General features: G+C 57.6%; 10 protein-coding genes across 10 annotated transcripts; 5 read left to right on the forward strand and 5 right to left on the reverse strand.

Moving 5' to 3' along the window:
• Window positions 1-41: 41 nt before the first annotated feature.
• Window positions 42-3,450, forward strand: N657DRAFT_673667 (uncharacterized protein; the record flags this gene model as incomplete). The annotated part of the gene is made up of 7 exons (XM_062795700.1): window positions 42-183; window positions 253-833; window positions 978-1,386; window positions 2,059-2,302; window positions 2,357-2,427; window positions 2,487-2,614; window positions 2,694-3,450. Exons 1-7 carry the CDS (start codon window positions 166-168, stop codon window positions 3,448-3,450), a joined length of 2,208 nt encoding a protein of 735 aa, XP_062645125.1. The 5' UTR covers window positions 42-165.
• Window positions 3,451-3,755: 305 nt separating this feature from the next.
• Window positions 3,756-5,633, reverse strand: N657DRAFT_682998 (uncharacterized protein; the record flags this gene model as incomplete). Its single annotated transcript, XM_062796537.1, has 4 exons — window positions 3,756-3,990; window positions 4,055-4,211; window positions 4,275-4,339; window positions 5,608-5,633. 4 exons carry the CDS (start codon window positions 5,631-5,633, stop codon window positions 3,756-3,758), a joined length of 483 nt encoding a protein of 160 aa, XP_062645126.1.
• Window positions 5,634-6,451: 818 nt separating this feature from the next.
• Window positions 6,452-7,582, forward strand: N657DRAFT_623702 (DUF689-domain-containing protein; the record flags this gene model as incomplete). Its single annotated transcript, XM_062790693.1, has 3 exons — window positions 6,452-7,209; window positions 7,271-7,478; window positions 7,535-7,582. 3 exons carry the CDS (start codon window positions 6,452-6,454, stop codon window positions 7,580-7,582), a joined length of 1,014 nt encoding a protein of 337 aa, XP_062645127.1.
• Window positions 7,583-7,649: 67 nt separating this feature from the next.
• Window positions 7,650-12,388, reverse strand: N657DRAFT_623705 (uncharacterized protein). The gene is made up of 2 exons (XM_062790694.1): window positions 9,240-12,388; window positions 7,650-9,189 (listed from the first exon to the last, which is right to left on the reverse strand). The coding sequence occupies exons 1-2, from the start codon at window positions 12,281-12,283 to the stop codon at window positions 8,094-8,096; spliced, it is 4,140 nt and encodes a 1,379-aa protein (XP_062645128.1). The 5' UTR covers window positions 12,284-12,388; the 3' UTR covers window positions 7,650-8,093.
• A 170-nt stretch (window positions 12,389-12,558) lies between these two features.
• N657DRAFT_601416 (uncharacterized protein) lies at window positions 12,559-14,854 on the reverse strand. The gene is made up of 4 exons (XM_062790101.1): window positions 14,342-14,854; window positions 13,985-14,274; window positions 13,820-13,928; window positions 12,559-13,763 (listed from the first exon to the last, which is right to left on the reverse strand). Exons 1-4 carry the CDS (start codon window positions 14,574-14,576, stop codon window positions 13,021-13,023), a joined length of 1,377 nt encoding a protein of 458 aa, XP_062645129.1. The 5' UTR covers window positions 14,577-14,854; the 3' UTR covers window positions 12,559-13,020.
• Window positions 14,855-15,102: 248 nt separating this feature from the next.
• On the forward strand, window positions 15,103-18,209 carry N657DRAFT_673671 (uncharacterized protein; the record flags this gene model as incomplete). The annotated part of the gene is made up of 2 exons (XM_062795701.1): window positions 15,103-15,367; window positions 15,425-18,209. Exons 1-2 carry the CDS (start codon window positions 15,219-15,221, stop codon window positions 18,207-18,209), a joined length of 2,934 nt encoding a protein of 977 aa, XP_062645130.1. The 5' UTR covers window positions 15,103-15,218.
• A 275-nt stretch (window positions 18,210-18,484) lies between these two features.
• N657DRAFT_648183 (Dihydroorotase) lies at window positions 18,485-20,625 on the reverse strand. The gene is made up of 6 exons (XM_062793473.1): window positions 19,828-20,625; window positions 19,463-19,756; window positions 19,357-19,404; window positions 19,189-19,294; window positions 19,028-19,104; window positions 18,485-18,954 (listed from the first exon to the last, which is right to left on the reverse strand). The coding sequence occupies exons 1-6, from the start codon at window positions 20,131-20,133 to the stop codon at window positions 18,712-18,714; spliced, it is 1,074 nt and encodes a 357-aa protein (XP_062645131.1). The 5' UTR covers window positions 20,134-20,625; the 3' UTR covers window positions 18,485-18,711.
• On the forward strand, window positions 20,536-22,886 carry N657DRAFT_623718 (MFS general substrate transporter). The gene is made up of 5 exons (XM_062790695.1): window positions 20,536-21,032; window positions 21,085-21,437; window positions 21,492-21,557; window positions 21,614-21,766; window positions 21,826-22,886. Exons 1-5 carry the CDS (start codon window positions 20,807-20,809, stop codon window positions 22,783-22,785), a joined length of 1,758 nt encoding a protein of 585 aa, XP_062645132.1. The 5' UTR covers window positions 20,536-20,806; the 3' UTR covers window positions 22,786-22,886.
• A 32-nt stretch (window positions 22,887-22,918) lies between these two features.
• Window positions 22,919-25,342, reverse strand: N657DRAFT_126947 (alpha/beta-hydrolase). The gene is made up of 3 exons (XM_062785842.1): window positions 24,934-25,342; window positions 24,498-24,858; window positions 22,919-24,446 (listed from the first exon to the last, which is right to left on the reverse strand). Exons 1-3 carry the CDS (start codon window positions 25,101-25,103, stop codon window positions 23,052-23,054), a joined length of 1,926 nt encoding a protein of 641 aa, XP_062645133.1. The 5' UTR covers window positions 25,104-25,342; the 3' UTR covers window positions 22,919-23,051.
• Window positions 25,343-25,968: 626 nt separating this feature from the next.
• N657DRAFT_577829 (DUF431-domain-containing protein) lies at window positions 25,969-26,795 on the forward strand (the record flags this gene model as incomplete). Its single annotated transcript, XM_062789273.1, has 4 exons — window positions 25,969-26,287; window positions 26,355-26,483; window positions 26,554-26,672; window positions 26,739-26,795. 4 exons carry the CDS (start codon window positions 25,969-25,971, stop codon window positions 26,793-26,795), a joined length of 624 nt encoding a protein of 207 aa, XP_062645134.1.
• Between the last annotated feature and the right edge of the window lie 40 nt (window positions 26,796-26,835).

Here is a 26,835-nt window from a genome sequence, read left to right on the forward strand (position 1 = left end):
CTAGTCAGCATTCATTTGTTCTGTCTCCTCGTCCTCTGGTAGGTGCATGTCTATATCATCTTTACGTACGGATCGTAGAATTCCGTTTTCATAATACCCAACACGAGCCAAATCTCAGGGCTTCCTAACCGCTAATTCGACTCACATTCTTATTCACAGTGGGAAATGGGGTTGCTGCCAGCAGTAAGTATGGTGTTTCTACCTCCAGGTTTATCTGATCATCAACGGCTGTGATTCTGACAGTGAACCCAGACCCCTGCTCCCTCCCGGTTCTTAATGTCAAAGAAGCCGAGTACACAGAATGCCCAAAGTCAAACCCCCAATGCGCAATATGTACGGGTTCCAAGCCAGTTTAATGCAACGCCTCGGTTCACTGCAACGACGAGGCCATCCTCCACCCAGCCGGGGCGCGCCTTCACAACACCAGCGCTGGCCATCAAGCCCAGAGTGCTTAAAAATCGCTCGACTCAGGATATCATCAACGACAGTTCCCCTGTTTCACCTGAGGAAGGCTCACCGCCTGCATCGCCCACTACTCGAGATGCACTCCCCGAGCCCATTGAGTTTGACTCTTCTCTCGTCCCGCAGTCGCCCTCCCCTTCCGCGCTCAAAGAGGGACGCTCTCCCAAACGCAGGCGAATATCCATCGCCTCATCCGAGCCTGAGACAAATCTGATAGAGCCCTCGCAACAATTGCAAGAAACCGACCTCGATTCTCTACCAGACGCCCCAGACCACGGCATTGCCGCCTATCACTCGGATGTGGATGTCTCGGGCAATGATGTAGACGATGACGACGACGACGACGGTGACGCCAACAACTCGTCTACCCAGTCCATCTCCTCCTCTCCGACACACCGAACCCATCTTCCAAGAACATCAACCAACGTCCCCTCCAAACCACAAGACTCCGACGCAGAACCTGACGCAGCAGATCCTGAAACACCTAATAAATCCAACAACAACCACAACCACAGCAATCTCAACCACAGCAGCAAACTCCGCTTTTCCCACCAGATCCCGCGCTTCAAACCCACTGAACCCCCAGACAGACGCCCCAACTACCCGGACGCCACGAACGCCTACCTGACAGCAGACATCTTCTCCCCCCAACGGCGCGGCAACAAATACCTCCCCGGCGGGCTAGCCGCCGAGCTGCGCGACTGGCTGGTGGATGTCAAGGGCGGTGTGGACGGGGGAGGCAAGATGGCGACTACGTGTTCGGCGCTCAGGTTTGCGTCTTCTTCTTCCTCTTCTGCCGGTAATGTTGCGGCCGCGGCGCGGATTGCCGTGGAGGAGTTGTCGCGTGGTGGGGCCGGCATGACGTTGGTTGCTGGACGACAGGTGCCAATGGGAAAAGAACAAGGGGCTGGACTGGAAGGGAGGGTAAGGGTGATTCTCGCTGGGGAGGGGAATATTGAAGGGTTGGGAGGAGGAGGAGGCGGAGGTAAAGGGGGTGGAAATGGGTGTCGGGTTGTCCCGGGGGCGGTGGTGAGTGTCGTACCGCCCGCGTGGGATGTTGAGCTTGATGGAGTTTGGGCCGTTGCGTATAGGTGGGAGGTGGACGGGGGGTTGGATGGGGATGGGGGGTGATGGAGTTGCCTGTGTAAAGGATAGTCAAGTGGTGTCCAAGCTGAAAAAGTGCCTGGTTAATTGCGTTGGCGGCGTCCTTCACTCTGCCCACACATGTCCGAATACACACAGTCGCTTCGGTTTGCATGCTTGAAGTTCTCACTGATGATGCTAATGGGAGACACAGGGATCAATTCTAAGGGGGTGTTGTTTCCATGCGGGTTGGAAAAGTGGGTCCTAGTCCGTACGGGGTCCTCATCCGAGTATTGAATCTTGGCCTCGTCTCATTCATTATTTACAATTCTACCTCCGTACAATCCTAAACAAGCAGCCTTCAAACATTACATCGTTCATTATCCTAGACTTGAGTCCGATCGTAGTATTAGATGTTGTCCGCTGACTCAAGGAGATACTCACTGCCTACTACTGATTCCAATATGAAGGTGTGATGTCCCGTCGACATAACTTCAAATGCTTGGACGACAGCTCGCTTGGTTCTTGCGAAGCGGCGCAAGACAAGCACGATGGCGGTTCTCGTATGGCACCAGCACCGCTTCCAAGAAGTCGGACCCTCTGAGAATTCTCTTCTGCGGCTCAGATGACTTCAGCTGCCACTCCCTCGGGGCTCTACACGACGAGCAGAAACGCAATGCCAACCTCATCCGGTCAATCGATGTGGTCGTGAGACCAAGCAAGCCAACCGGACGAGGGCACAAGGTCATAAGAGAAGGTATCCCAACAATTCCAAACTAAGGTGCCCATTCATGGACCTGACGTGGCAAAGTACCCGCCCGGAAGCTAGCGGAGGAGCTGAAGCTGCCTATCCATGTGAGAGACACATTCACAGGCTGGGATGTAAGCCCATGGCCCCGGACAACCCCCCTATTTATCCCCTTTTACTAACACCACAACAGTTACCCAAACCCGACGACGACCCCATCAATCTCATCGTCGCCGTCTCCTTCGGCCTCTTCGTCCCACCCCGCCTTATCAACGCCACCAAATACGGCGGCCTCAACGTCCACCCCTCTCTCCTCCCCGAGTATATCTCCCTCCCTTGTTTTGTCTTTCACCCACTCACTCTTTTTAAAAACTAACCGTCTACTTCTAACTCAACCCAGATTCCGCGGCCCAGCCCCCCTCCACCACGCCCTCCTCGCAAACCGCAGCCACACAGGCATAACCATCCAGACCCTCTCCCCACACGCTTTCGACGAGGGCATCCCCCTGCTACAGACCCCATTACCAGGAATCCCCATCCCGCCCAACTGCACCCTGCCACAACTCCACGCCATCCTGGCCCCTCGCGGCGCAGATATGCTGCTCCAGACGCTACGCAGGGGCCTGCACGTCCCGCCGCACAAGCCCTTCCCTGGGTGCACGCAGTACCCCTATCCACCGCGCTCCAGCAATGCAGTACCGGATGCCCCCAAGATCACGGCGGCGGATCGGGAGGTCCGGTGGGATGATGTCGCGGGCGCGGGGGAGGTGGTGAGGCGGGCGCGGGTGTTGGGCTCGTTGTGGACATACATCCGCGCCAGCGCGCCAGGCGCGCTCAAGAAGCGCGCCATTCTTGACGAGCTGTCGGAGGTGAGCGCCGAGGAGATTGGGGGGGAGCCCACCATTCGGCCGGGAGAAACTCCCGACGTCGGGGGGGTACAATATGTGATGCATGGCGAGGTTGGTGAGATAGCGGGTAGGTTATGGTGGCACTGGGCGGGTGCGGAAGGGGGCAAGGTGCTGGTGCGTATGCGGGATGGGACGTGGTTGAGCATTGGGAAGATCAAGCTCGAGGGCTCGGTGTTCAAGCCAGCTTGGAGCGTTCTGAGTCATGATATTGTCATAGCGGCGGCTGCAAATAGGAAGCATGGTCAGTGAGGGTTTGTACGATTCAGGGCGCCTGGTCAGGAACAACGGATCTGTCAATCGGACGGCGTCCGTCTTTGTTAGATCGAGACTATTGTACAATGCGGCGTGCGGACCGCGTCATCGCGTGCTATCCTCCGAAGCCTAAGAAGCAAACAGCGTCATGTGTGGTAGTCAAATAGAAGGCTTTTCCCCGTTGCTAGATCGCTCCGGCCAGAAACGCCCTCCGCCAAAATGTTGGATTCCCGCGATGCATTTCGCAGGTGACTTCCTCACCCATTCTTTCTGTGAAATTTCCACCCCCGCCGTTCATCGGCTTAGATGTCCTTATGAGACTTGTTCTCGTCGACGCTGGTCCCGTTCGACGAATTCTCCATCTTCTCCTCCTCCTCCTCGGGGCCCATGTTCTCCTCAAAGACGGGCTCCGGCTCGTTGACCTCGAACTTGGTCTTGAGGTACTCGGGGTCGGTCGAGATGCTGCTGCTGTTGGAGCGGCGGCGAGCATTGGTGAAGTTGAAATCCGTGTCGGCGATCTCATCGCCGGCGTTGCCCCTGGGATGTGTTAGCGAAGGTGGGACCACAGGACTGGGAGGATTCAGGTACGCCAGGAACATACCAGTTTGCGCGGCCAGCACCGTTCTTCTTGGTCATCTTGGGGTGGGCATCGGCAAAGCCGTGCTTGCCAAACCACTTCGGAATCTGTTCATGCGGTGGGACGGTGCCGTCGGCCAGACCGGCGTGGTCCTTGTCGTTGGCCTTGTGAGAGCGAGTCACTACAACAAAACAGTTAGTTGGCATCTGCTGATGTCATGGCAACTGAGGGAGAAGCGCCTTACTCTTGATGCGCGATGGACTGTTGGGTGATGAGATGGGAATCTGATGCGGCTTGTTTGCAGTACGGCTGTTGGCGAGGTCAGTGTCGTACAAATCGTGCGGGGTGATTGCTTATTGCTCAGAGAGTGGGGGATTGTAGCTTCGAGTAGCTTCGAGAACTCACCGTTGCTGTCAGTCGTTGATGTCACAATGGTTGGATTTGATAAAGCAAGTTCCACTGATCTGAAGTGATATGCGCGAGTCACAATCTCTAAGACCGGTCGACGGTTTGAAATGGAAAGCAGGCCGATGAGCAGACAGAAGTTGGATGGTTTGTCGAAGGGTATGGACATTGAGGGGAAGTGATGATGAGATAAAAGGAGGGAGTGCAGTCCTTAAGAAGGCATCAGACAGCTCCAATGGAATCCTATGGAGGCCTGGGCCGACCAGTCACAGCTCGGAATTGATCAGGCGAGCAACTCCAAAGGGCAAGAACAAGGGGGGCGGGACACGGCATGGTGGGGAGTCAAGGAGGCGTCAATGAGGGGAGTCGCGTGATATGGTGTGAAGCGGATATGAGATGAGTCTAGGCTGACCGTCGCCAACCGCAGCTCAACTCCATGGATCTGCACACTGAAAATGATCATAGAATTGAAGATCTTGATTGTCAAATCGTCAAATTCACCCGAGGTGGTATTCGCATCAATTGCCTTGTCAATTGACGTTCCAAAGGTGCCGGATATCCTGCTGCTTCAATTTGCGAGCTTCTGTTCTGGGCCTCCGCTGGGACTCAGCACGCTGAAATGCGTGTGACATCAGCTTCTCCACCTGTCTCAGGGACTCAGAGTGGGGCGCCAAGGTGCGCATTTCGCGGGGAAGCCTGTTAGTGTCAAACCCCTTGCTCTAGCTCACGTGCCGTCGCTTCTCGATGCATGAACATCAACAGGATTAGTCGACCTACACTATATGTAGTTACATGAAGTCCAAGGGTGCATCTTTCTCACTCGAGAATTGCATTTTTGGCTTTGTATAGAGAGATGAGGCCACGTAATGCGTACCGCTTTGAGCCTCAGCATCACTCAACTTGCGTGCTGTTGACTTGTTCTGACACGATAAGCCAAGCTTGCACCCGGCGAGGCTGCGGCTCGACTCACCCACCATGAATCCCCGAGGCAATCCACTGGGATGACTCGGCATGACATGCGCGGTTGATGGAGCAGCCAACAAGCCAAAGTTGCCGAATGAGCAGTGTAACACAACGGGCTGCACCTCATTCGTCTTCGTCTTTCTTCCTCGCAACATCGGCAAAGGCCTCATTTTCATTTTTTTCTTTCTCGCTCTCCCGTCTTCTCTTACTGTGCCTGGGTTGCCGTATCAGCCATGAATCCCTCAAAAATTTCACAGACCAAGGAGATTCATATTAAGTCCGGGTTCAAAAGTCGATTCAACTTTCACAGCGAGACATCCATGGATGTCTCGGCCACAATAATTTCAAACGAGCAGTGCCAATTGGAATTCTTGTCTATAAGCCATAGCACGCTCTAACACTATGACGAGCAGTGCATTTGAGCTATAGTGCGCTGTTGTAAAACAATCAAGACACTACCACTTTTGCCGATATCGGCCGGTAGCAGGCCGTTTTCTTAACTGACAAACTTCGATCACACCGTAACCATACTGTAAACCCGCTCTCCTCCGTCAAAGGCATCCTTGCCGCTATTGGCGTCGGGAGGATGTTTCGCAGACAGTGTCTGTTGCGTTGCTACCTATGTACCTAAGGAGTGTAGTTGATTTAGATATTACCATGCACTTTGAAGTTCTTAGGTATATCCTGCACCCTGCAGTCCTTTCCACGGAACATTGCAGCGTGCTTGTCGCTGCCTGATCATTGGATCTGATGCGTCGAGCGGCAGCACTGAAACGCTGCTCGCACTGTGCTGGTACGGTTGATGGCAAGCTTACCAATTGGGCTCCAGTTACAGGCATCTCCGTCCCACTCCACGGAAATCTTATCAGCCTGGCAGATTGCCCCTCCTCGCAGATTGTTTAGCACACTGACAAATCACCCTTCCCATCTCAACATCAGGTGCTCCAGGTACATTCGCAGTTCAAAAGCCAGAACAGACTACTTCCTTCACCGTCTACTCCAACGTTCACGACCACCAACACGACCGGAATTCCCTCCCCCTGAACCGCCAAAATGCCTCCTCCGGCGCTAGACCTCTCCCCGGACTTCAACCCCACCACCACCACCACCACCACCACCACCAATGCCTCGACAACAACATCAATCACAAAACAACGAACCCTCCTCCTTGCGCCGCCCTCCCTCGCAGCCCGAGAGGACCGCCTCAGCGCGCTCTTTGCGACTCACCCACGCGCCACCACCGACCTGCAGATGCTCGACCGCCTGGCCGCGGGCCTCGTCGCCTTGCCGCGCACCACCTACGACCTGGTACTGGTCCTGACCGACCCCGACGGCTCACGCCGGGCTGAAGCCTTTTCGCTGCTTCGTGACAGGAATGTCTGGGCGCGGTTGGTGCCTGCTATCAAGGCCGGAGGCCGGGTGAGGAGCGAGGATGAGAGTTTGAGTGCCGGTGGTGGCGGTGGTGTCGAATGGCGGGAGGCGGTGCTGGCTGGGTTGGTTGCTTTCACGGACGGAGAGGGTGGTGGGTTTGTCAAGCCGGAGTATGAGGAGGAGGCGGTCGTGCCGCTGCGGTTGGGGCTGGGGAAGAGGAAGATGGAGGGGAATGGTGGTGTGGCTGCTACACCTGCGCCTGCGACGGTCGGGGTGGGGTTTGTGGACTTCAGTGACGATTTGAATTTGGATGCCGAGGATGACGATAATGTAATTGACGAGGAGACTCTGCTCACGGAGGAGGACATGCGGCGGCCGATCCAACAGCCGCCCGAGTGTGCGCCGCAGCCGGGCAAGAAGCGGCGGGCCTGCAAGGACTGGTGTGGTTCCCGCGAACGTTTCCTTTCCCAGTAACTGCAAGCGGCTAACAAACCATCACAGCACTTGCGGCCTGGCAGCGAGACTGGAAGCCGAGGACAAGGCGCGGCGCGCCAAGGCGAACGACGGCCTGAACACGCTGAAGCTGAAGTCGGAGGACCTCAATGAGCTCGACTTTACGGTCCAGGGCAAGACTGGGTCCTGCGGCAGCTGCTACCTAGGCGATGCATTTCGGTGCGCCGACTGTCCATACATTGGTCTGCCGGCATTCGTTTGTCCACCCATAACCCCGCTAGAGAGAAAGAGATGGCTAATGAGACTCAACAGAAACCCGGCGAAGAAGTCAAGATTCTCAACAACGCTGTCCAGCTTTGAAGCGGCCTCATCCATGAGAATGGCAACAACATGAGGGATTTCGGCGGAGGGGCTACTGCCGTCGCTTCGATTACATGCGTTCTGGCTTCTCTCGATCTGCTGCCAAACATATAGAAAGGCGAAAGCAGATCTGGGAGCTTTCACCATATGTCATCCTCGCAAAGCTACTGCACAGTCATGCCATGCCATGCATAAAATAGGCCCGTACTACAATACCTTACATCCGACCCAAAAACCCATACAAGACCGTTGCCCAAACACACTCCCAACCGGCCGGCCGGCCCGCCCTGACAATCTACCGTACTCAACACGCCACTATCTACGGTCCAACTGTTTCCCAAGCCAGACAACTAACCGAAAAGATTTCTTGGACATCCTAACCCAGAAGAACCCTTCTGGTTAATCGCCCGACCCTCGCTGTCCCACTCTACTTCCATTAAATTCCAACCTAACCCCTGGGAAGGGATTCAATGGGATACAAAGAAAAAAGTAATTCAAAGAAGAGAAAGATTCACTCGAACCTGCCACCAGCAAACAACCCCCCCACAGCCTTAACCCTTCCCTCAACCCCGCGCAACTTCTTGGCCTCCCTGCGCCTCTCGGCCTCGGCCACCGCCGCGCGCCGCTCCGTTTCCCGTGCGAGGTAGCTCACGCCCGAGCGCTTGCCGGCGGGTTTCTTGATCTTCATGTTGTCACTGCCACCACTGCCACCGCCTAGTTTGATTGTTGCACCTGTTGATGATGATGATGATGTAGAGGCGGAAGTGGAGGTGGATGATGGCGAGGTGGAGAGCAGCGAGTTTGTCGTTGCGCGGCGGAGGAGGGCGGGGACTTTGAATGCTGACGACGACGATGAGGCGGTGGCGGAAGTGACTGAGGTGAAGGCGAGTTTGTTGTTGATGTTGCTGTTGGAGGAGGCGCTGGAAGAGTTGCGCTTCAGGGTGATGCGGTCGATGATTGGTTTGCTGCTGGTGCTGATGCTGGTGCTGCGGCGCGGGTTGCGGTTTTCTTTGTTGCTGCTCCTGCTGCTGCTGCTGTGGGAGGACCCGGGACGGGGGGCTGGGTCTTCCTCGTCGTCGTCGGAGGAGCCGAGTTCGGTGGCGGGGATGAGAGAGGAGGAGGTGTGAAAGGGCTCGTCGAGTAGGTTGGAGAGGGACTCGCGGATTTCGCCGATATGAGCAGGTTTCTTGCCATCTTTGTTACGGCGCGGGTTGGCTGCTGGCCGAGTCTGTGGTTGGCTGTTGGGGATAACTGCTGGAGGTTGTCCAGCGGCTGAAGCCTGGGACTCCTGGCTTTCAGAACCTGCAGGCGGCGGTGGCGGCGCGAAGATAAAGTCCATCTCCTCGTCGCTGCCGCGGTCCTCGATGGTCCGCAGGAAAGCCTGGCTGCGCGGGTTCTCGGCGACTTTGCTGATACGCTCGTCGGCAAATAGCGCGCGCTGCATCTTGGCGAACTGGCGGCGCTTCATGCGGCGGCGGGCTTCTCCGCCGTCATCCGAATCGGACAGGTCGTCCCAGTTGCCCTGCCGCTTGCGCCGAAGCGCACCGGTGGTGATATCGTGGAAGAGCTTCTCGACCCGCTGCTCGTCCGCGGCGCGTTCACGATCGCTGTGGGGATCAGTGTATGCTACCACTGTACAGGAAAAGGGGAAACCTACGCATAGAAAGCAGCCAGTCTCCTCTCATCTTCCTCATTCTCCCTCGTCTCGTCATCAATCATCCCCTTAACCGATTGATCATCCTCATCGTCGCTATCTTCACCATCAGCACCGCCAAGCCCGGCATACTCGTCCTCGGACTCCTCGGCCTGCTCCTCGACCATATCCCGCGCCTTGCTCTTTTTCTTGTCAAACGCCTCCTTGCGCTTCTTCTCCTTGAGCGCGGCCTCCTTCATGGCGGCGAAGACGTTGTTGGACACGGTGCCGACATCGAACTCATCAGTCTCATGGTCCTCCTTCGTCTCGTCGCCATCTTCTGAAACCCTGCGGCGAGTCGGTGACGCAGGTACTACCTCGGCTTTGCGCCTGAGTTTCCCGGTTCTCTTCACCAGAGGCGATTCGCTCTGCTCTTCTGCCTGGATCTGGCCGACGGGGACCGTGTCGGCAGTCGAAACAGGGGGCTCGACAAAGCGTTGGCGCAGCGGCGAGAAATTGTGAAAACCGGCGTCCTGGGTGGGTTCGATGAGCTCCGAGGCCTGGGTGAGGTTTTCAGGCTCCTGCAGCAAGGTGTCGAAGCCTTGCATCTGGGACTGCGAGAAGCGGATCTGCACGCCCTGCGTTTCGCCTTGCTGCGTCCCCTGCGGCCTCTGGCTGTCGAGGATCATGTCCTCCGGGGCTTCCTGCGCGGTCTGGGAGAAGTTGGAGTCCGGAAAGGTGGTCACGTCGAAGGTGGGTCGCGGTTGGGAGGGTGATGCTTGAGTTAACCCCGTCTGGCTGTCGTCCATGGTGCCCGCAAAGATCTGGGTCAGACCGAGTCCAGCAGGACCAGCGACGGGAAGGCCCGGGATGAAAGGCTTTGTGGCCGACCGCAGAACCGACGTTGGCACGGCGGGGGACTCAGCATTGCGGACTGACGGCGACTTGGGGAAATGAGCCTTCGGCCGGGGTGTAGCCTTGACGAGTGGTTCTGCCTCATCCTCGTCGTCAGAGACGATAGTGACTTTTTTCTTTGGCCTCCGGCGAACGTGCTTTGAGCTGGGGAGCTCCTCATCCGAGTCCTCCTTTTCAGGTTGCTCCTCAGCATCTTCAGTCTCGGACTCCTCCGCGCTCTCAGCAGCATCATCAATCAGCCCCTCAGTCGCACCGTCACCCTCACCATCCTCGCCAACCTCCTCCTCTTCCTCAGAACCAGAAAGTTCCAACTCCTTCTCCCCCTCCTCTTCCTCCACATACTCCTCATCATCCTCACTATCATCGTCCCACCCGACCGCATCCTCCTCGTCCCCCCCACCTTCCAGCCGCCGCCTCTTCCTCTCCGCCTTAGCCGCCTCCCTTTCCCGCTCCATAATCTCCTCAGCCTCCTGCCTCGCCTTGGCAACAATATCATCCACGTCCTGCAGCTCCCGTTCCCTCTCCTCGGCCGTCTGCACGTGAATACCCTTAGCCCTCAACATCTCAAGCTGGCGATCGCGCTCGAGCTTGACCTGCTGACGGGCGCGCTGCAGGAGGCTCGCCTGCAGCTGGGCGGCCGTCATGACCGTCGCCGCGGTGGTGTTTTGGTTGTGCTGCTGCTTTGCCATCAACTTGTGGTTGCTGGGCGGGGCGGCCTTCTTGTCCGGGTCGTCGAGGTGGGCTAGCCGGCGCAGAACCTGCAGCGGGCGGGATTCTTTGGCTTGGTTCAGCGGGATGCGGTCGAAGAGGGCGTCGAGCTTGGATTTGCGGGTGGGGACGATCTGCAGGTCGTCGTCGTCGTCGTCGTCATCGAGAGAGAGAGTCGTGGCGGGGTTGACTTGCAGGGGAGGGAGTTTAAGGCGGAAGTTACGCTTCCGGGGGGGCGAGGCTGTAGGGCGTTCCTCCAGGTCTGCTACGGTGGCTTTGCATTTGCCCTTGTCAAGTTTCTTGCCTGCTTGGACGATCTCTTCCAGTGTAGGGAAGTCGTCGTCGTCGTCAAGCATTGTCGTCTCGGCTGCTTGCGGAGCGACGTCCTCCGACTTCTTCTCCGTGCTATATGCCGGCGGCGAACTAGGCGGCGTCTCGGCGTCCTTCATCTCGGCATCACTATGAGGAGGTGACCCGGGAGTTGGGGCGCGGCTTGAGCTTGGTGCTGGTGCCGGTGCAGCCTTCGCAGCGGGCGCAGGGGCATTCTCAGGTTTGAAATTAAAGCGCTCAAACAAGGTCGCCTTGGTGATCTTCTTCCTCACCTTGGCTTCATAGCCGAGCTGCAGACTCCGGGTCAGGCGTTGGGTCTCGCGATTCATCTCCTCGAGAGCCTTCTTGCTGGCTTTCCGCGGAGGACGGGCGGCCCCCGCTTCTTGGGTCAGCTTCCGGCCGCCCTCGTCGTCCGTGATGTTGTCATCTTCATCGTCGTCAACCATCACATCACCTTCGTTGAAGCAAGCTTGTTTCCGGCGCTCAGCCTTCTTGCGTCCCTCGGCGGCCTCTTTCGCGAGCCGTTCTTGACGCTTCTTGGCGACGAGCGCCCTGAAGCTGGGGTTCTTGGTCAAGGCGGTTGGGCTGGGAAGGTCGTCGTCACTTTGCTCTGCTGAAGGAGATTGAGGCTTGGACGGCGACACAAAAAGTCCCGGAGACTCGGGGGCGTCTTTTTGTGGGGAGGCGAAGAGGCCTTGGGCAGAGGCAGCTTCTTTCTGTGGCCTTGTTTTGGGGGTGAAGCTCCGCTCGCGGCGAGAGTGCAGCTTCCTGGGACGCGTTGCGACCACGTCCTCATCGTTGTCGTCATCCATATTCTCCTGGCCAGCCGCGGAATGGATGTCTTCGGTGCTCTCCCTGGGCGGAGTGGCCCGCGTCGTTTTCACGTCGTCGTCAACTTCGGACTCGGACTCTGGGGTTTCGCTGTCGCGTGCTTGCATCCTTGCGGCCATTTTCCCGCGTGGACGAAGGATATCACTGTCCTCTTCAGAATCGCTGTCGGAAAAGGCAGCAAACAGGCTCTGTTTGCTTTGTTGAATGAGGCGCGTCGTGGCAGTGGTGGGCGACACGCTGCGAGACCGACGCAGACTCGGCGACGGCGACCTCGAAGAGGCCATTGTGCCAGAAATCGAGGGTGTGTATGCTGGGGAAAACAAATATTATGTCGAGTGCTGGTCTAAAAGCCTAAGCGAAGAACTGCCTTGGGAATGTGCTTGTTGTAAGAGGATGGGGAGTTTGGGTGTGAGGGCAGGGTTGATATGCATTAGTGGGGAAGACGCGCTGGAGACGTGTTTGGTGGACTTAAGTGGCGCGCCACCCCTGTTAAGGTACCTAACCTTGTAGCATCAGCCAAGCCAACACCGTTCCATTGCATCACCCGGAAAGACATACAGCTCCACGCTCATACCTTCTCCTATATTTCATGCTGAACTACGTACAGCAGCCAGCAATGAGCATCACCCGCCTCCGTCCCCGCGAGGGCTGTTCCGGGTATCGTTCGAAAAAAAACTACAGTACAAAAAGCCGTCTCCTGTCTCCCGCAGACAGCCACAGAATCCTCAGCTTTCATCTCGTGTCAAGTGCGCACCTGTAGGTAGGAAGCCATGTTCCCGTTTCGACGCCAAATGTGTCCGCCGCCTCCTTTTGTAAGTCCACCCAAAACAGTTATACAGGGCATGTCGTGCCCAAGAAAATACCGAGTGCCGATGCAATGCCTAAAGCAACCCACCGCCGCCGCCCGCCCTGTCGTAAACGCCGTCCCCGCCGGACTCCATGCAACTCCTTGTGCAAAAGAAAAGTAATGATAAAAATATTTGCTCGTAAGCAGCTCTTTCTCGGCCTTCTGTCGGTCAGATTAGCCAACAGCCAGACAAGAGTCCAAAACCCCATTAAGAAAGTCTCTGTCTGTCGTGTCAACACCCTCCCACCACATGTCATTGTCGATGTCCATGTGGTCGCCGTGGCTGACGCCGTTTGCAAGCGGCCCAACGTCCTTCGCCGCTGCTGCCCCGTTCACCTCGCCCATCTCGACGTCTCCGTCCAGATCCGTGATCCTATGGCGGCCATCGACATATGTGTAGTCGTCCCAGTTCTCGAGCTCGCCCTCGCGGTAGTCGTATATCACCGACCTCGTGATGATAGGGAAATTCGCGAGCCCGCAGTCGCCCATCTCCAATGCCAACCGTAAATCGGCAATCCCCAGCGGGCCCCGCTCGCTCGCGGCCTTGGCCTCGACGGGCAGCAGCCCGGTTTTATCGCGCGCCACCTCGCCCCGCTGGAACGCCTCCTCCTCTTTCGCAAGCTGCCTCCGGTACCTGTGCGTCTGTATCCAATTGTTGCTGGCGCCGAACCCGGCGTTGCCCGAGTCGCCCGGCGCGTTGCTTCGCGTGCGGCTGAAGATGGACGACATGACCTCCTTGATGAAGGTCTCGGTGGCGATCGACATGAACTGCGCCGCGTCTGGCGCATGCCCCGATACGAGGCCTGCCTCGTAGCAAAAGGGCAGCATCCGGGCCTCGATGTTACTGACGTCCGGAAACTCGCCCGACTCGACGGCCAGTGGCTGCGCGTAGCGTTTCCTAATCTCGAGATCAAAGTCTGTCTAGAGAGTTAGCTGGGGGCTCTCCTGAGTCTACGAGGATGGGGCAACTTGCTCATTCGGCTGAGGCCCCCTCCCGCGCTGGCAGGCACCTCGGTCGTCTTGGCAGGGCGCATCCGGGCGTGGTCCGTAAATACATTGGCCAGGGAATCGTATGGGTCAAACTGCGGTGGTCAGCCCGTGTCCCCTGCAAACGATACGCGGCCTTCGCCCAGCTTACATCGTTGTGTACAAGATCCTTGATTCGCCTCCGGTCACGTGCCGGGAGTTGCATGACCTCCCCCTTTAACCTCCGCTCGGCAGCATCTCCGGACACGGGTTTGCTCCCGGGAGTCGTCGACGGCTTGTCGTTGGCGCTGACCCAGGGCGCAAGGCCCTGATCGGGCATTTCCCGCGTAACATTGCCGTATATGGCCGCAATGAGCCGGTTGTGGAGATGTTCTTTGGCGCCATCGGGTGAAGCGAGTATGGGGTCGATGCGCTCACTGAACTCGGCCTGGTTGAGGCGGCCTAAACGACATGGTCAGCATAATTCCTGATTTGAACCCCTGGTGCATACTGTTGGGCAGTGCAGTACCAATTAGAAAGCTGGTGATGGTCTCTTTGTATATTGGCCATTGCTCGGCGCCAATGCTTGCTTTGAGCTCTGTATAGATGGACTCTAGGTCGATCCGGGCGGGTATAAGCTGGCTGGTTTTGGGAGCTTTGTGTATTGAAGGAACCGAGACATTGATGGACTGTTTCGAGAGCACCGGTGTGGACAGGCTGATGGATGGCCGGCTGCTCAAAGCGGCGGGGTTGATGTCGACCATGGTGGGAGCTCGCGATATCGCCAGCCACGGATAAGCGAGCGGTTCGGGGATGCGGTCGGCGAGAGCGCGAAAAGAGGGCGTCAGGACGGTCGCGCGCGGAATGCTGCACAATCGTGGGGCGAACACGCGTTCATTGGGCGCATAAAAATGTATGCCGGGCTCATGCGATCACAATTTCGAATTCAAACCAATGGATCTCGCATGGTGGCGCTGCCGAATCGATGATATTCTCGCCGGCTGCCGCAACTGAGGTGGTCGGTCTTCAGGTTTGGGTGGGTTCGGCTGTCGTTGATTTTCGGAGAGCCTCCAGCGTTGTCAGCGGACGTAACTAGCTCGGTTACTGGCAGGGTCGCAGGGCCCGAGGGTGGCAGGTACAGAAATGGTACTTTGACTCGCACACAAAATGGGCTGAAGCTGAGGTACCTAAAAGTGGCCAAAGCATCACCTGAGACAGCCATGGCACTCTTTCAGCGTGCCCATGTCCCTCGTCGCGAGTCGCGTATCCTCACCCGTTGCATCAGCTGCAATTCAACAACCATGATGCACTGACCATTGCTGCCAGCCAACTCAACGGACAATTGCATTCGCACTCCTACCGCCAGGCGAGCCAACGGCGGAGCCAGGCATCATGCGAATGCCACGATGACTTCCAACCAGCGCAACCGAGTTTCAAATGCCATCGATAGTCTGATCTCGCACTTGGTACCCAGCAACCCAAGCGAAGAGGACGAGCAGTCGGCACAGGAACGCCACGATGCCTGCTTCGAGCTCGTTAGGAACATCCTCGATCGGTAATAGACGTTTCCTTGTGTCTCTTCTCGACGTGCATCCACTGACGCCTCCGTCAGGCCCTCCTCTCCGGCCATCACCTCCGACGTAAATTATGCCTCAGACCTTATCAAGCGCAAGCTCATCCAGAGCAACCCCAGCCAGGCATTGAGATTTTCCAACCTCTACACACGGCTGCTTTCGCTCCCAGTGCTCAACCAAAAGTGGGCCATCCTGTATTTGCTCTACCAGCTCTCCGATTCTCCAGACCCAACCGAGCCCCGGCCGCTCAGTCCGCCAAAACCGCCCTCGCAACGAGCGCCCCCTCGGCAAGTGGAGAGGGATAAAAGCTCCAGGGCGTTAGCCGCCCTTACACCAGAGGAGGAAGTTGTGCACGAGGCGTTCGCTCCCGGTGGCCTGAAGAAGCTGCCCACCGAAAGGTCGAAACGCACCCCAACCGAGGAAAGGCCAACCTCAGCTTCAGCTTCAGCACCGGTCCCCCCTGTAGATGGCACACCAAAGAAGCAGCCAGCGAGGGATGTCTCGATAAAGTCAATTCTGTTGGCCGACAACTCTAATGACTTTGAGCCGTCCGAGATGGCCCTGTTGAGGGACCTTCCCTTCACGCTGCAAGGGCTCTCTTCGACCACTCTACCATTTGCCAAGGATACGGTCCTCAAATTGCCCTCTACTCTGCCCTCCCCTATTATCTCTTTGCTCCATACCCTAGCCGAGCCGTCATTGTTATACAGAGGACTCTCGACTTTCGTCAAGTCTCCCGCAAAAGGGTTGCTTGGTCAGAGCTTGAGAGCCGCCATCAACAATGAGCTCAGGTCATATCTCACCCTCGTCGCCACGCTCGAAGGGCAAATACGGCGAGCACTCTCTACTCTTGATGAAGCGGCGCCTCGCGGAGGTATTGGGAAGGCTGGCGTGACCCTGAAGCGCTGCGTGGTGTGGACTCGAGAGGCGACCATGGGCTTGCGGCTAATGTCGCTGATTGCCGAAGAGAGCAACACCAAGCATGGCGGGCAGGTAATCAGCCTGATTCACGGATTCTCGACCTCCCACGGTGACCCGGTCGTGGCCGCCTTCGCTGAACGGCTACTTGCAGACGTGACCAGGCCATTCTACGACATCCTCCGGCGTTGGATCTATGACGGTGAGCTGTCGGACCCACACTTGGAGTTCTTTGTCAGGGAGCAGAGCCCCAACGACGAAGTTCGCAAGGAGTCTAAGGCTAAGGGCCAGGCCAGCGTCTGGAACTCCAAGTATGAGGTCGTCGACGCCATGGTGCCGAGCATCATCACGGCCGACTTTGCGCAAAAAGTGTTTCTCATTGGAAAGTCGCTCAACTTTATCCGCCACAGCTGCGGCGACAGTCAATGGGTCGACGCATACAGTAAGAACTCATCCAAGCAGCTCAGTTACGGCGACACGGCGACGCTCGAGACATGGATCGACGAGGCCTACAAGACCACAATGCGGCGCCTGATGCACCTCATGAGCACCCGGTTCCACCTCTTTGACCACCTGCAAGCGCTCAAAAACTACATCCTGCTCGGCCAGGGCGACTTCATCGCCCTCCTGATGGAGTCGCTGGCCGCGAACCTGGATCGGCCGGCCTTTGCGCAGTACCGCCACACCCTGACGGCCCAGCTAGAGCATGCCATCCGGGGCTCCAATGCCCAGTATGACAGCGAAGAAGTCCTCCGCAGGCTGGACGCCCGCATGCTACAGCTCAGTCACGGCGACATCGGCTGGGACTGCTTCACGCTCGAGTACAAGATCGACGCGCCCGTCGACGTGGTCGTCACCGAATGGGGCAATCGCCAGTACCTCAAAGTCTTCAACTTTCTCTGGCGCGTCAAGCGCGTCGAATTCGCCCTCGCCTCTACCTGGCGCAAGTGCATGACGGGCTCGCGCGGCGTACTCCAGACCTCGGACGAGCACGTCCTCCAGACCTGGAAGAGCACCCGCGGCGTGCTCGCCGAGATGGTGCACTTTGTCGGCCAGCTGCAGTACTACATCCTCTTCGAGGTGATCGAGTCGAGCTGGAGCGAGCTCCAGAAAAACATACGCAAGGAGGACTGCACCCTCGACGACCTCATCACGGCGCACACAAAGTATCTCACGGCCATCACCCACAAGGGCCTGCTCGGCGCCCGCCGCCGGCAGTACCACGACTCGCTGAAAGAAGCCGCCGCCCAGCAGGGGCGCGACCCGGCCGACCTCGCGTCGTCGTCCGAGGACCGCAACTCGTACATGGTGCAGCTGAGCGAGCTGCTGCGCATCATGCTCGCCTACCGCGACTGTGTCGACGGCCTGTACAGCTGGTCGCTCTCGGACTTCACGCGGCGGCAGGAGGCCGACGCCGTCGGGCTGATGCAGCACCATCACCACCACAACCATTCCGCACACCCACGCAAGAAACCTAAGCTTTCTACTACTAATACCGCCACCATGTCATCGACCTCGGCGGCGGACCTCGATGACCCGTTCATGTCGACGACTGGCGATCTCTCATCTGAGCTCCCCGCGCTGCAGGACCGGCTGAGGCAGCTCGGCGCCTCCTTCAAGACGCGCCTGCAGGTGCTGCTGGGGGATCTGGCGTACCAGCCGGACGTGGATATGCGGTTTTTGGGGGTGTCGATGAATTTCAATGATGTCTACCAGCCTGTCAAGAGGAAGAGGACCGCTGCTGCGTCCGGAACTGCGTCTGCGCCGGCGTCAGCTGCTGCTCAGGGGGGATGCGGGAGTGGCGGGGGTGGTGGTGGTGGTGGTGCGCAGGGGCAGGGGCAAGCTGGGGGGAGTGGGTTGCAAGGGATGGCGGCGGCAGGGGTGGCGAATAACTCGATGGTGTAGGAGCTTAACAGGAGAGCGGCTACGCCGCCCGTTACGCCTACTGGCTAGGTTTTGCTGTAAACTGAAGGGAGGTGCATGCTGGTGAGGGAATTGTCTACTTTGATTGGGCGTTATGAGGAGGGGACTTGTACGGTGATTATGAGGGTTAGTCTGGGTGATACCTGGAATGGCGGGAGTCTCTTGGAGCATGGTCATAACTGTCATCCGGATGGAATGGAAGGGGCGAAACTGAAAATCGACCAAATGAAGTCTTTGCATTATCCTCACTCATACTCCCGCCATACTTGGTTGGTGGCGAGCATTCATCACCTCTCGTCCACTGTTGCCATCCACACCTCAACCCCCCTTTTCCCAGTTGCTGCTTTCTTACATGCATCTTGCTTCCCGTCTTTCTTGACCCCCAACCTGACCCGACAAACCACCCTATCTACTCCCTCCTCAATCACCTTTTTCCACGACATTTATTCCCGAATTGAATCCGACCAGACCAGAGACCGGTACCCTACAACCACTCAACACCCCACATCTCCTCCCCAGCACGAAACGGCACAACCTCAACCCCGTTTCCTTTCAACGAGTCCTCAACCTTGGCCCCGCCGCGCGTAAGCCGGATCTGCTGCTTCGCAGGATCCACTTCATAGAACTTCCGCCCGTACTCGGAGAAGAAGCCCTTCAGCACGTCCTCTGTGACGGACGAGGGCGGGATGTCGCCGCGGGTTATGGCTTCTTCTAGCGCCGTGAGGACCTAGATACACCCGCTTAGGTCAGTAACGGGAATGGGGAAATGGGGGGGCAACAGGGAGTAGGGGGCCCCATACATAGCCCAAGGCGTAGGGCTGGGTGAAGACGCCTGCTGCGGTGTTGCCTTTGCCTTTTTTGGCGGTTATGTCGTGGGCTGGAAATAGAGTCTCGGGTTAGTTTGTTTTTGGTTTGGTGAGGATTGGGAAACCCGAAAGGGTGGTACGGTGGGGGAACGTACGGGCGCTGTCGGTGCCGAGGAAGAATTTGCCGTTGCTGGTAACCACGGCGTTAAGGAGGGCGCGGCGGTCCTCAGGAGATTTGGCCGAAGGTTTGCAGTAGTGGTGCTGTGGCGAGGCTAGTTAGCTTTAACGGAAGTGAGTGCGGGAGGAAAGGAGGGGAAACATACTACGTTGGCGGACCAGTCGTCTACTAGGAGGGAGAGGTGGTGCGCTGTCTTGCGAGGGAATTAGCAAGTGTTCTCAAACTCAGGGGTACTTTCCAGCCTGGCTTACAATGGTCCCCACGACGTTATCACCCAACGATCTGACCGCCTCAACGGCATCGGCCGTCGTGCAGTGCTCCAACACAATCTTCAGCTTGGGATACTTCTCGACTAGCCCCTTGAGCACCGGCAGGAAGCGCGCCTCGGCGTTCATGACCGTCACTCCGTCGGCCGGACTGCTAGGCACCTCACCATGCAGATTCAGCACAATGCCCTCCTCCTCCATGGCCTTGAGCACGTCGTGAAACAGGTCAAACGACACGACGCCCCACTGCGAGTTGGTCGTCGCACCGCGGGGGTATGCCTGACGGATACATCAGCCTTCGGCCCCTTTCCTCCGCCTCAACAGAAATAAATAAAACAGGAATAGCCCACCTTCACACCCTTGATGCCTTCCCGTTTCGCTGCCCGAATTTCATCGGGCGTGATGCTCTCGTGTAAGTAAAGCGACATGAGATAGTTGACGTCGGCATCGAGCTGCTGCAGGGACTGCTTGTAGGCGAGAGCCTCGGCAACTGAGACGACGGGCCGCGGGGCGAGGTTGGGCATGACAAAGACGGTGTCGATGCCGGCCTTGCGGATCGTGGGCGTGACGAGCGAGGCGATGGGCCCTGGGGCGTTGCGCAGGTGAACGTGCATGTCGGCGGCCGCCGGGAGGGTGTAGCTGTCTTTCAGGCTCATTCTGTATTTCTATATCTGGGGTTGTTTTTGGTTGGTTCGGGTTCAGTAATTGGTGCGTGACCCAGGCGGATATCATGGAAAGGCATGGTGCTCAGTTTGGGAGCTCGAATCTGGTGTAAATGGCGGAGTTTGAGAAAGGCTTGTTTTGGGGTCTTTGAGAAGGGTTAGGGTTGGCTTATGGATTGAGTGAGAAAACCGTCTCATGCAGTCGAGAGATCGGGAATATAAACAGACAGATGGGCTGGAATCGTCAATCAGAAGAAGTTCTTCACCAGCTCGCATCCAATGAGTGCCGACCACCAATCCCGTCGTTGGATCTGTGGTTTAATTGCCGAAGGAAGGCGCGGACGAGACTGCCCTCCTCCACCTTTCCCTGGCCGCACTTACAAATCAAAAGAAAGTCTCCGGAAATGACGTTTTATAACACAAAACCTCGATCCTGAATCTCAAACTGCTGTAAAGCCGTTGTCAATTGCAGTGCAGCGCACATGATGTGAGGGCATCTGAGAGCTCTTGGTTTTCTTCCTTTTCCATTCCTTCCCTGCCCACCCTCTGCCTTAATTGACCAACCTTTGGTTGTGGCGCAGCCGGACATCCGGATATCCGGAATCAACTCTGGTCTTCAGAAAGTGGCGTTGAAGACTGAATATCAGTAATTTCCAGACATCCGATCATGGCAACATTTAACGCGCGCCCACACGGCCAAGACGACAGCTCGGCAACCTCACCCACCATGGCCGAAAACACGCCTCTCCTCCGCTCCGGATCCAGCTCCGTGACCGCCCGGGACAGCTCCCCGGGAAGCGAGCGGCAGCCCGGCCCGGCCCCGGAGCAATCACTCGGCTGGAAGCAGACGACATGTATCGTCTTGAGCATGTGGGCTCTGATCTTTCTGCAGGGTGTGTGAATTATCTTCCCACCCCTGATAGAAACCGGCTAACCTCAACTCAGCCAGCAACATGTCCGGCATATCTACTACTCAATCGACGATTGCCGCCGACTTGGATGCCTACGAGTCGGCCATGTGGTTTACCAGCTCCTACATGATCAGCATGTCGTCCGTCGCCCCCCTGGCCGGGAGGCTGGCCATGGTTTTCTCTTCGGCGACCATGATGCTGCTGGCGTCGGCCTGTTTTGCCTTAGGCTCCCTGGTCACCGCGCTGGCCTCAAGTTTTGCGGTGTTTATTCTCGGGAGGGTGATGCAGGGCATCGGCAGCGGCGGCATCATGACGCTGTGTATGATCTTGGTCATCCAGCTCACCTCCAAAAAGCGGAGGGGTTTGTGGATCGGCTTGGCCAACGCCGTAGGTATTGCGTCTTGCTTTGCTGCTAAGACTCTGAGCTGACACAGGGCCCAGGGCTTCACAATAGGCGTGTCGGCCGGTGCGGTGGTCTTCGGCGCACTACTTCCGGTGCTGGGATGGGTTAGTAACGCTGCCGTGTACCCACCGACACTGGCTCATAACTGACACCCTCGCAGAGACTCCTGTTTGGATCTCAAGCTCCCATGTCCGCACTCGCGGGCCTCGGCCTCAGCCTCAGCATCCCTCGCTTCACTATGCAAGATAGCATCAAAAACAAGACCACCCTGCAGAAGCTCGCCGGTCTAGACTATGCCGGCGCCTCAACCCTGGTACGTTGCCCTCCCCCCCTCTCAACCAAGAAGAACCGAAACCTGATAACCTCCGGCAGAGCATAACCATAGTCCTCTTCCTCTACGGTCTCTCCAACACAACAATTCAACCCCTTCCCATCCTCCTCTCCCTGCCCACCCTGACCCTCTTCCTCTACGTCGAGTCGCGCGCATCCGACCCCGTCATCCCCCTCCCGCTGCTCTCCTCCCGCGGCGTCCTCCTCTCTTGCCTCTGCCAGCTAGGCTTCATGGCCGCCCGCTGGACCGTACTCTTTTACGGCCCCATCTTCGTGCTCGCCGTACGCGGTCTCTCCCCGGCCGTCGCCGGCTCCGTCCTGATCCCCACTAACGCTGGCTTCGGCCTGGGCGGGCTGGCCGTCGGCGCCCTGCACATCCGCCGCGCCGGTTCGTTTTGGTTACCCGCGCTGCTGTCGCTCACGCTGTTTAGTGTGTCGCTGTTCGGGCTAGCCTTCGTGAGCAATGCCGCGTCGGACACGCGCGTGTATGTTGGGTTGCTGTTTGTTAATGGGCTGTGCACGGGCGCCGCGCTGAACTATACCCTCGCGCACCTGCTGCACGTGTCAAATCCGGACGCGCACTTTATCGTCACAGGCCTGCTGTCGACTTTCCGTGGGTTTGCGGGCAGTTTTGGGACGGCGATCGGCGGCGGTGTGTTTACGCGGACGCTAAGGGATGCGCTGGTTGAGGGGTTTAGACGGTTGGATGGTGGTGGGGGAGGTGGAAGCCTGGGTAAAGCAAGGGAGAAGCTCATTTCCGTGCTCATTGGTAGCCCGGCTGTGGTGTGGAAAGAAGGGATTCTGAGCGGGGCGGAGAGGGAGGTTGCTGTGTCTGGGTATGAGCGGGCGTTGGAAGTTTTGTACAAGTCGACTGCTGTGGTATGTGTGCTGGTGCTGGTGATGCAGGCCGGGACTGGGTGGGCAGCGCCGGAGGGCGCGAAGGACGACGACGAGGAGTTTGAGGAGGCCATTGCTGAGCAGGACCGGGCGATGGAGACTTGAGCGGTTTCAAATGAGCTGCCCTGATCTGTAAAGTATCTCTGGTGAGCCTTGTGTACAGGAAAGCAATGCTCTGAAAATAGAACACACACTTTCGCCGCAGGCCTATAAGACCCTTCTTCAAGCACGATGGACAAATCTTAACCAGAATTGACACCGAGCCTAATCCGCAACGCCATCTACAACAGGCATGTATGTACAGTGCGTAAAGAAATACCTTCTTCCAACCCTACACTATCATAACCCAACTAGCCAAGACCAGACCACGATCAATGCCCGTTGGCCTTGTTAGCAACCTTCCCTTTCCTTTTCCCGTCGTCCTCCTCCTCTTCCTCGTCATCGTCGCTCTCACCCCCAAGACTATACCTTACATCCCTCTGGTCCTCCACCGGCGAGCGCACATGCAGCGAATCCAACTGCGTCTCGTCAAAGTCGCCCGCCTCCACATCCCTCCCCCTTCCACTACCGCCAACCCCGCGTATGGAAACGCGGCCAATCCTCCCGCCGCCCCCGCCGGCAGACGCATTCTCCCCGCCGGCAAGCCCCTGGTACCCAGCCCTCCTCCTCCGGTCGCGCCAGACGAAATACCCCCAGGCAGCGGCCGCGACGGCGACGATAACAAGCACAATCTCGCCCGAGCGTTGGTACGCCTCCCACTTGGCCGCGTCCAGCTTAGCCTTCTCTGCCTCCTGCCCCGCGGTGCCGTTCCCGGCGGCGCCACCCACCGTCGTCTCGGGCCCCTTCTCGCCGTCGAGGCGCGAGTCGGTGGGCTTGCCGCCAATGGAGCTGATGTCGACGCCCATGAAGCGGTCGAGCATGTCGCGCGTGCGGCGCGGGTAGTCAAAGGGGACCATGTGGCTGGCGTTGTAGAAGACGACGTAGGTCAGGTTGCGCGCCTCCTGCCAGAAGCCTGCGGGCTCGCCCTCAAAGGTCCAGTCCCGGCGCGGCGCCCAAGTCCCAGGGGAGAGCTCGAAGCCACGGCCGCCGTTCCAGGCCATGTTACTGATGAGGGCTTCGGTGCCCAGGTGGTTGCAGATGAGGTCCTCAGCGCCCGAGAAGAGCATGACAGGGACCTCGGAAAGGATGTCCGGGAGGAAGTTGATCGAGGGCTTGGACTTGACGGGGCGGAAGTTGGAACTGACTTGGCCGTTGCACTCGACCCAGCCCGTGACCTTGTTCGGGTTGACGTGCAGCGCCTGGATGACGTCCTTGCGGCGGAGGTAAGGGGTGACGTGCGTCAGGTCGGGCGGCCAGTTCATGCCGCAGGACGGGAACGAGTCCTTCAGGCGGACGTCGTACATGTTGTAGCACTCGAGCCGGTTGTCGTTGTTGCGCGTAGCGGTGAGCTGCAGGAGGTCCTGGAGGATCTTCTCGCACGCCGAGTTGTCGATGGCGCTTTCGCTAACGGCCAGGTCTTTCTGGCAGATGCGATGCTGGACTTCGAGTTTGTTGGCGATATCGCTGCCCTTCTGGACCAGGCCCTTCTGGTACGCGAATTGGAGGTAGGCCTCGTACTGCTCAGGCGGCGAGATCCATCCGTTGCCGATGAGCAGTCCCGCCAAATTCCACTTGTGTTGGGTTTCCGGCTTCTTGTTCCGAGCGAGAATGTGCTTCGCGATGTAGGGGATGTGCTGGCCAGCGTACGACTCGCCGGCAATGTAAATCTGGATATAGTGTTAGACGGGCAGGACAGCAGGAGAGAGCTAGCTACCCACATCATCGTGCTCATACTCTGGAAACAGAGCATACCACTTCTCCAGAAACGTGATAAACTGGTCGGCCATCTCGTCCAGCTCGTGTACATAGGCGTTCGTATCGACGTAACTAAAGCCGGTGCCGACGGGGTTGTCCACAAACAGGACGTTGGCAAACTCGTTCCAGGCGCCCTCGTTGTACGCCAGCGTTTGGTCGTCCTTCAGCCGGTAGGGGCCGATCTCCATCAGGGCGCCGTCCTCGGAGCTGCATCCCGGTCCGCCGTTCAGCCAGATGACTGTCCGCTGCTTGTTGGCGATGTGTCTGTTCTGAAAATGCCAGAAGAAAAGGTTGCCGTTGTGTTCGGGAGTGATCTCGATATGTCTTGATCCCACATGTCAGCTTGGGTCCTGACACAGCCTAGTATTCAGGTCTCCCAACTCCTGCGGGGAGGCTTACCCAGCATGCATCTTTACCAAAGGGCCTCCGGGTGCGCCCGGAAGGGAATGAACGAAATAGTCGCCAGCGGCCTTGTTGGCGACTGCTAGCGTCGCGGTCCATGGGAGGGCGAGGGCCGCGACAATGGCAGTCAGACGGCGCCAGCCCGGGGATGGCCTGCTTGGGGCCATGATTGCTCCGTTCAGGGGACCGGATCGATCAGTGCGACCCTACAGCACCACAATAAGGGAGCGAATCGAAGAGAGCGACGAAAGTTGCTGGCTACCTGATAATTCCAGGGGAAGTCATGGAGGTGACGGCGCGGATAAAGAAAATGGAAGGGAAACCTGGGTCCAGAGTTTGAGAGGAACTGTCGCAAATGTCGGAAGATGTGTCCCTAATGCGGCGGGCTGGAGCCGGGGGCTGACAAGGCGTAGGGCTTGGCGTCTGCGGTCTACATAATCCGTACATAGTAGCCTGAACCAGGAGGTACCTCTGTGACCTGATATCGAAACCGCACCCGGTCGAGCTTGCTCTCAACAGCCAGCGCAAGTCCAAGTATGTGTTAATGAGATTGACGAGATGGCATAGCATCGAGAGTTTTGTCTGTTGCCAGGTACTGGGACAAAATCAAGGCTGTCCTGATGTTTCACAGTGCTGGATCCAACAATCAACGTTCAAATCGATCAAACACAAAGCTGACCCGTGCCCCTTCCAGAACAGGGGTTGAATAGGCGCCGCTATTCCTTACGGTCGTGTTTGTCATCAATTGCAACAGTTCGAGAACTCCGAATTGCCGACTCGGTGTCGATACATACGGTCCCAGTTGCCGGTGCTTGGATTGCGACATGATCGGGCAGATTTCCGATTCTTTTGAAGATCAATGATGGTCAGTTTGTCGCGATGTGAAGTGGGACCCGATCTGCCGGCGACGGGTTGCCAAGAAGGCTTGGCATCTGGGGCCACACTTCGATCGCAGCACGGAAGGACCTGGAGTTAAAAATTCCAATCACGAGCAAAGGCTCTTTCCTGTGTCTCAGAGTTCCTCAAAATACAATGTCGTCCGGCAGCAAAACCTACATTGTCGAGCATCTCGACCCGGAGCTCGGGGCCTGGTCGGAGCTCGAGTATCTCGCCATCGCCCGCGAATCGCACGAGGCCGGTTCCAACTTCTGCCTGTCGTCTCTTCCGCCTGCCTTCAAGGTGCCCGAGGCGCTCACCAAGATTCCCTCCTTTACAGCAGAAACCAGGGGCGTGGAGGAGCTCTATGCGAGTGACAAGTCCCGCGTGTGCTTGCTCGACCCCGCTGCCGCAAGCGACCTATCGCCCGAGGATGGAAACAAGTTCGATGCGTTTCTATTTGGCGGCATCCTCGGTGTGTTACTTCCCACAGGACAGCCCGCTTGCTGCCTGGTGCCCGGACATCTGCTTACCCAACCTAGGAGATGACCCCCCGAGGGACAGGACGTCTGAGCTGCGCAAGAAGGGCTTCGAAGGCCGCCGGCTGGGCCCTGTCCAGATGACCACTGATACGGCGGTCAGGGTCACTCGCATGGTTGTCGAGGGCAAAAGTGTGCCTAATCTGTGCCTTACTTTAAGATAGCTTTGCAAGTGCCGGAGTTATGGCTAACTGTGCACCAGCCCCCCTGAAAGAGATACCCTACCTCGACCACCCCGAGCTCAAGTTCAACGAGCACGAGAGCACCCAGATGCCGTTCCGCTACGTCAAAGGAGAAGATGCAAAGCCCATCATGCCCGAGGTGAGTTCCGCTTCACTGGGTCCTTGATGTTGAAGCCTTTTCTGGCTGAGGCTCACACCATGACAGGGTATGGTGGAATTGATCAGGAAAGACTCCGACAAGGCGATCGACGACATGTTTTGATGACGACTGGCCACTTCGCAATACCAATCTTACTATTTCA

The sequence above is a fragment of the Parathielavia appendiculata genome (genome assembly GCF_033297405.1).
Source record: "Parathielavia appendiculata strain CBS 731.68 unplaced genomic scaffold N657scaffold_12, whole genome shotgun sequence".
NCBI lineage: Eukaryota > Fungi > Ascomycota > Sordariomycetes > Sordariales > Chaetomiaceae > Parathielavia > Parathielavia appendiculata.